At 37.7% G+C, this 7,500-nt stretch overlaps 1 protein-coding gene across 1 annotated transcript in view; it reads left to right on the top strand.

Moving 5' to 3' along the window:
- The window catches only part of LOC137618513 (uncharacterized), a 17,248-nt gene that overhangs the window by 996 nt on the left and 8,752 nt on the right, over window positions 1-7,500 (top strand). Inside the window, exons 2-4 of the mRNA XM_068348671.1 lie at window positions 142-272; window positions 883-1,048; window positions 2,789-2,874. Coding sequence (XP_068204772.1) covers window positions 142-272; window positions 883-1,048; window positions 2,789-2,874 — 383 coding nt within the window. The remainder of the gene's footprint in view (window positions 1-141; window positions 273-882; window positions 1,049-2,788; window positions 2,875-7,500) is intronic.

Genomic DNA, 7,500 nt, shown 5'->3' with positions numbered 1-7,500 from the left:
TGAGCGGGACTCGAACCCCCAACTGTCAAACACTAGGCAGAGACGTTACCAATCAGGCCATGACACCTCTATCATTTAGACTTTGAAGATGTAAATAACTTGCCTTAGTTATCATATCCATCTTCTTCTTCTTCTTTACAGGCGCAACAGGAGAAGAGGACTACTATGAAGACGACTATCTCCAGGATTATTATGCGGAAAATTACTTCACAGTAAATCCCTATGAGGAATTTGCCATACGACACGCTCCGTTCCTCAGATTCCACAAGACCGTAATTATTATTCCTTTTATTGTAATTATGATTTGTAGTTTTAGATGAGGTAAAGAAAAAAATTACATCATATTGTGGTTGTTGTTCCTCAGGTTGGAAAAGGACGTTGATGTGATCAGTATTTCTAAGTAAGCTTATCAAAATGAAGATAATTTTCATATACACACACACACACACATATATATATATATACATATATATATATCTATATATATATATATATATATAGATAGATAGATAGATAGATAGATAGATATATGTGTATCTATCTATCTATCTATCCATCTATATATATATATATATATATATATATATATATATATATAGATAGATAGATAGATAGATAGATAGATAGATACATATGTATATATAAGTATATATAAGTATATATATATATATATATATATATATATATATATATATATACATATATATATTTATATATATATATAGATAGATAGTTATATATATATATATATATATATATATATATATATATATGCATATATGTATATAATAATAATAATAATAATAATAATAATCGTGTCCTCTGCTATGCCAGACGCATTCTTTACTGATATCATCTTATATCATTTTTTTTTCCTCACAGGAAGGCATTGATGACTACTGCTTCCCCTCCGACGCAGAAGAGTACTATAACATGCGCGACGTCGGCGACTGGTCGAGAGCCTGCAACATGAACTACACTTCAATAAGGGAAGGCGATATTCCAACTTACTGGCACGCCCAAACGTGCGGTGAACATCTCCATATTGGTGAGTGATAGCCAGTCTAGTTGAAGTTTCTCGGAAACGATAGAAAGAACATTTAAGTGAGTTATTGTACTTTGTGTGTGTGATATATTCTTTAATATCCCGTGTGTGGTAGTCTTTGCTGCTGTCTCACAGGATGTAGATACAGGAGAGGGGGTTCCCAGCCCCCTCGTTCCGTCCCTTTTAGTCGCCTCTTACGACACGCAGGGATAACGTTGGCGCTATTCTAATTTTTGTATGCCCCCGCGGCCATTTGTTGATGTCGGCTACCCCCCAAAATTGGGGGAAGTGCCTTGGTATATGTATGTATGTATGTGTGGTAGTCTGATGCCAAACTTAATGGTATGCCCAAACGTGCGGTGAACATCTCCATATTGGTGAGTGACAGCCAGTCTCGTTGGAGTTTATTCTTTAATATCCCATGTGTGTTAGTAATGCATGCCAGTAGTTCTTTCTACATACTCAAAATTGTATCTTATTACATATCTAGGAGACACCAATTTTAGGAAGAATTCCGTTCTTTGGACAGACTAAGACAGTTCGTAAAAAGAAAACAATGTCTCTCTACCCTTTATACTCTATGATAAAAAAATTTTGACTCTCCTAAATGTACCTAAGTTAGGATGTTTTTTTTTTTTTTAATACTAAGAATAAAAGTATAGTCAGCAACATTAAAACATATCTTTCAAATATAAACTATAAAAAGAGACTTATGTCAGCCTGTTCAACATAAAAACATTTGCTACAAATATGAACTTTTGAAGTTCTGCTGATTCAACTACCCGATTAGAAAGATCATTCCACAACTTGGTCACAGCTGGAATAAAGCTTCTAGAATACTGTGTAACAACATTAAAAGATATGTTTCACATGTAAACTATAAAAAGAGTCTGTTCAACATAAAAACATTTGCTACAAGTTTGAAATTTACAAGTTCTACCGATTCAACTACCCGATCAGGAAGATCATTCCACAACTTAGTCACAGCTGGAATAAAACTTCTAGAATACTGGGTAGTAGTGAGCAAGAACAGTAACAACATTAAAACATATCTTTCAAATATAAACTATAAAAAGAGACTTGTGTCATCCTGTTCAACATAAAAACATTTGCTACAAATTTAAACTTTTGAAGTTCTACCGATTTTATACTCATTTTTTTTAATGAGGCGCCTTTGCAATGACTCGGAGCGGTGCCCTTTTAGCTCAGAAAAGCTTCTTGCTATCTGATTGGTTAGAATTATCTTGTCCAACCAATCAGCGATCAGGAAACTTTTCTGAGCTAAACGGGCACCCTTGCGAGTCGGTGCAAATCTGCCTCACTAAAAAGAATTGACTACTGCTGATTAGGAAGATCATTCCACAACTTGGTCACAGCTGGAATAAAACTTCTAGAACACTGTGTAGTAATGAGCAACCTGTGCCAGGAATTCCTGTGTGTAACTGTGCACGAGGCAAATCTTATGAATTGATGAAAAAATCTGGTCTCTAAGGGCCCGGCCAGACCAAGCACGGCTAGCGGCGAGGTTAGCGGCAAGAGGTTATGGTGGCAAATTGAAACCTTAGGTATCTTATGTAGGTGGCCAGATAGGAGGCGCGGGAAGCCTCGCGACTCCCATCTGGCCACCTACATAAGATACCTAAGGTTTCAATTTGCCGCGGGAACCTCTTGCCGCTAACCTCGCCGCTAGCCGCGCTTGGTCTGGCCGAGCCGTAACTCGTGACTTTCTTCTTCTTCTTTCAGCGTATTGGAGCTTCTACGGATACAACCACAAGTGTGACGGTGTCTCAGGCGAGAGAGACGCCTGGTGGGAGTTTATTGTTGTCAAGGTATGTTTAAAAGTAACGAAGTTTTAGATGGGATTTCTGACATCAGGAACCTCTTGTGGAGCTTCTTCCCAAGGAAGTTAGACTCAAAACTATTCATTTAAATCTTTACATTACGATTATTCTAAAACTACGCAGTTAGAAAAAAAAATATTTCTAATCGGAAACTCTCCGTAAAAATATATTGTTCTCAATCGTATTTCAGTAAAATACAGGCGACCGTAATTTTGCCTTATATTGTTATTATCTTTTACGCGTTGGTGAACGTAATATCACTCTTTTACGTCAATATATCCGTTTCTAAAATGGTAAAAATCCTGGAATAAATGTTGCCAGATATTTACCGTTTTTTAAACACAAAATTTTTAACAGTGTACAATCAGAAGGAGGAATAGACTCTATTCTGAAGTAATACATTGAATATAAAACTATGTCTAACTACGTAGGTTATAAAGATCTTTTTTATTCATTTAAATTTTTACATTATGATTATTCATAAACTAAAATCAGAAGGAGGAATAGATTCTATTCTGAAGTAATACGTTGATTATGCAAGTATTGCCAGGCTGACACTTGCACGACTTTTTGCCACGAATTTGTCGTGGCAAGTCGTGACATTTTGTGGCACGAACTGGAAGAAAAAAAAAAAATAACCCCAGAATCACAGCTCACCTGTCCACATTGACACGAACTGGCACGACGAGTTCACGACGAGTTCATGCATAGTTTTAGCATAGTTTGCACACTTCCCGCATCGTCCCGACGAGTTCACGAACAGTTCGCGCATAGTTCACGCCGCGTTCACGAAATTTTGTCGTGACCAAAATTTTGAACATTTCAAAATTCTTGTCATGACATGCCACGCTGTCACGACAGGATCACGACGAGTTCACTCCAGTTCACAACGAGCTCACGCCAGTTCACCACTCGAGTCGTGACAATGCGTGCCACAAATTCGTGCAAGTGTCAGGGTACCTTTAGTCTAACTACGTAGGTTATAAAGAGCCTTTTGATTTTGATATCAAATACTAACCGCCTTTTCGTGTGATATGAGTTTCTAAACTATCATTATTGTCAAAAACGAACGTGCAGATGATAAAGATATCTTAAAAGGTAGTAAGTTGCCCAGGCCACCTGTTGAAATACTACCGTTAGAGAGTTATGGGGTCTTTTGACTGGCCAGACAGTACTTTATTGGATCCTTCTCTCTGGTTACGGTTGATTTTCCTTTTGCTTACAAACACACACACACACACCGAATAATCTGGCCTATTCTTTACATATTCTCCTCTGTCCTCATACATCTGACAACACTAAGACAAACAAACAATTCTTCTTCACCCAAGAGGTTACTGCACTGTAATTATTCAGTGGCCACTTTCCTCTTGGTTAGGGTAGAAGATATTCTTTAGCTATGGTAAGCAGCTCTTCTAGGAGAAAAACACTCCAAAATTAAACCATAGTTCTCTAGTCTTGGGTAGTGCCATGGCCTCTGTAGAATTTGTATGTTACTTTGCTTTAAGGGCTACTTTTCTGGCCGTCAGGGGAACCCTACTCTCTACAGGAATTTTCGTAATTCGTTTATTTGTATACATTCCAAGGCAGTCAGCGTTTCACAACCCATATTGTTCGTTTATTGAAGAGGAAAACTAAAATTACATTTGAAAAAATTGGGTGTCTAATTGTTTTAGTTGATTTTCTTTTGGGTATAGTGTGAATCCTGTCGAAGATTTATCTGATTTTTTTCATTGCTTCGTTACCCCAATGGAACACTGGAGAGATGGATTGATTGATTTAAGGTTTCCTGACTAATCATTCAATCAATTTCGCCAGTGCATTTGGGTATCGAAGCAGTAAAGAAAAAGAAAAAAAATTAGAAAAACTTGATTTTACACAACAGAAGTAATGATTTAATCTTGTATACTTACCTCAAGTAATAGAAGCAAAACCAGTCGTTGCTATTTATCATCATCTTAAAAATGTGATTCCAGGTTCCAGATTCCAGGTTCCTCGTTGCTCTCTCCACAACACTGTGATTGTGGGCACACTATTAGAAGAAGCGTAGTATTTGCAAAGCGCTGCAACCTGCAGAAAATTAATTATCATTAGTTGCCTCCTACACAGACAGTATAGCTTACATACTTTTACTTCTAACTTCAATGTCCTTTCTATAGTCAATTTCTTTTAGCGATGCAGATTTGCACCGAGTCGCGGTGGTGCCCTATTAGCTCTGAAAAGTTTCCTGATCGCTGATTGGTTAGAATTATCTTGTCCAAGCAATCAGCGATCCGGAAACTTTTCCGAGCTAAAAGGGCACCGCCGCGAGTCGTTGCAAATATGCATCGCTAAAAGAATTGGACTATAGTTTATCAGGCTAGATCTTTAGTTGGTGTTTCTAAATTCCCTAATTCTATGACATTGTTTCTGAAATGATCTTAATTCACTACAGCTAAATATATGCTCTGTAGTATCATCTGCCTCACTACACAATACACAGAACCTATCCTTATCATTCCTGTGTCTATAAATCTATTTTAATTCTATCATATTCAACCTTGTTTTCATATCTATTACTGCTTCTTTAGTGTTAAGTTCTCCTATGTAATCTCTTCTGTCATTACCATTCACAAACCTCAGTTTGGTCATCTCTGCTTTCTTTTCTTCTATTTTTATTTCTATTTCATTTGCCACTTTATTTTTTATTTCGTTTTGAATTCTTATTTCATGTACTTTCTTACTAAAGTTTTTGAGATGCAAAGGAACATTTGAATCATAAATAAACTCTTCTTCTTCTTCTTCTTCTTTTTCTTCTTCCTCTTCTTCTTCTTCATCTTCTTCTTCTTCTCTTCGCCAACCCTAGACAAACATGTGACCGAGGTCTTGAGATGCAATGGAACATCAAAATCATTCCAGGTAACCTGGAACCATCAACATGATAAATCATCTCTTCTTCTTCTTTTTCTTCTTCTTCTTCTTCTTCTTCTTCTTCCTCTTCTTCTCTTCGCCAACCCTACACAAACATGTGACCGAGGTCTTGAGAAGCAATGGAACATCAAAATCCTTCCAGGTAACCTGGAACCATCAACATGATAAATCATCTCTTCTTCTTCTTCTTCTTCTTCTTCTTCTTCTTCTTCTCGCCAACCTTAGACAAACATGTGATCGAAGTCTTTGAGATGCAATGGAACATCAAAATCCTTCCAGGTAACCTGGAACCATCAACATGATAAATCATCTCTTCTTCTTCTTCTTCTTCTTCTTCTTCTTCTTCTCTTCGCCAACCCTAGACAAACATGTGACCGAGGTCTTGAGATGCAATGGAACATCAAAATCATTCCAGGTAACCTGGAACCATCAACATGATAAATCATCTCTTCTTCTTCTTCTTCTTCTTCTTCTTCTTCTTCTCTTCGCCAACCCTAGACAAACATGTGACCGAGGTCTTGAGATGCAATGGAACATCAAAATCCTTCCAGGTAACCTGGAACCATCAACATGATTAATCATCTCTTCTTCTTCTTCTTCTTCTTCTTCTCTTCGCCAACCCTAGACAAACATGTGACCGAGGTCTTGGGATGCAATGGAACATCAAAATCATTCCAGGTAACCTGGAACCATCAACATGATAAATCATCTCTTCTTCTTCTTCTTCTTCTTCTCTTCGCCAACCCTAGACAAACATGTGACCGAGGTCTTGGGATGCAATGGAACATCAAAATCATTCCAGGTAACCTGGAACCATCAACATGATAAATCATCTCTTCTTCTTCTTCTTCTTTTTCTCTTCGCCAACCCTAGACAAACATGTGACCGAGGTCTTGAGATGCATTGGAACATCAAAATCATTCCAGGTAAACTGGAACCATCAACATGATAAATCATCTCTTCTTCTTCTTCTTCTTCTTCTTCTTCTTCTTCTCTTCGCCAACCCTAGACAAACATGTGACCGAGGTCTTGGGATGCAATGGAACATCAAAATCATTCCAGGTAACCTGGAACCATCAACATGATAAATCATCTCTTCTTCTTCTTCTTCTTCTTCTCTTCGCCAACCCTAGACAAACATGTGACCGAGGTCTTGAGATGCAATGGAACATCAAAATCCTTCCAGGTAACCTGGAACCATCAACATGATTAATCATCTCTTCTTCTTCTTCTTCTTCTTCTTCTTCTTCTTCTCTTCGCCAACCCTAGACAAACATGTGACCGAGGTCTTGGGATGCAATGGAACATCAAAATCATTCCAGGTAACCTGGAACCATCAACATGATAAATCATCTCTTCTTCTTCTTCTTCTTCTTCTCTTCGCCAACCCTAGACAAACATGTGACCGAGGTCTTGGGATGCAATGGAACATCAAAATCATTCCAGGTAACCTGGAACCATCAACATGATAAATCATCTCTTCTTCTTCTTCTTCTCTTCGCCAACCCTAGACAAACATGTGACCGAGGTCTTGGGATGCAATGGAACATCAAAATCATTCCAGGTAACCTGGAACCATCAACATGATAAATCATCTCTTCTTCTTCTTCTTCTTCTTCTCTTCGCCAACCCTAGACAAACATGTGACCGAGGTCTTGAGATGCAATGGAACATCAAAATCATTCCAGGTAACCTGAAACCATC

The sequence above is a fragment of the Palaemon carinicauda genome, chromosome 24 (genome assembly GCF_036898095.1).
Source record: "Palaemon carinicauda isolate YSFRI2023 chromosome 24, ASM3689809v2, whole genome shotgun sequence".
In the NCBI taxonomy this organism is placed as follows: Eukaryota; Metazoa; Arthropoda; class Malacostraca; order Decapoda; family Palaemonidae; genus Palaemon; species Palaemon carinicauda.
The sequence above is the reverse complement of the archived record's forward strand: the minus strand, read 5'-3'. Positions and strand labels throughout refer to the sequence as shown.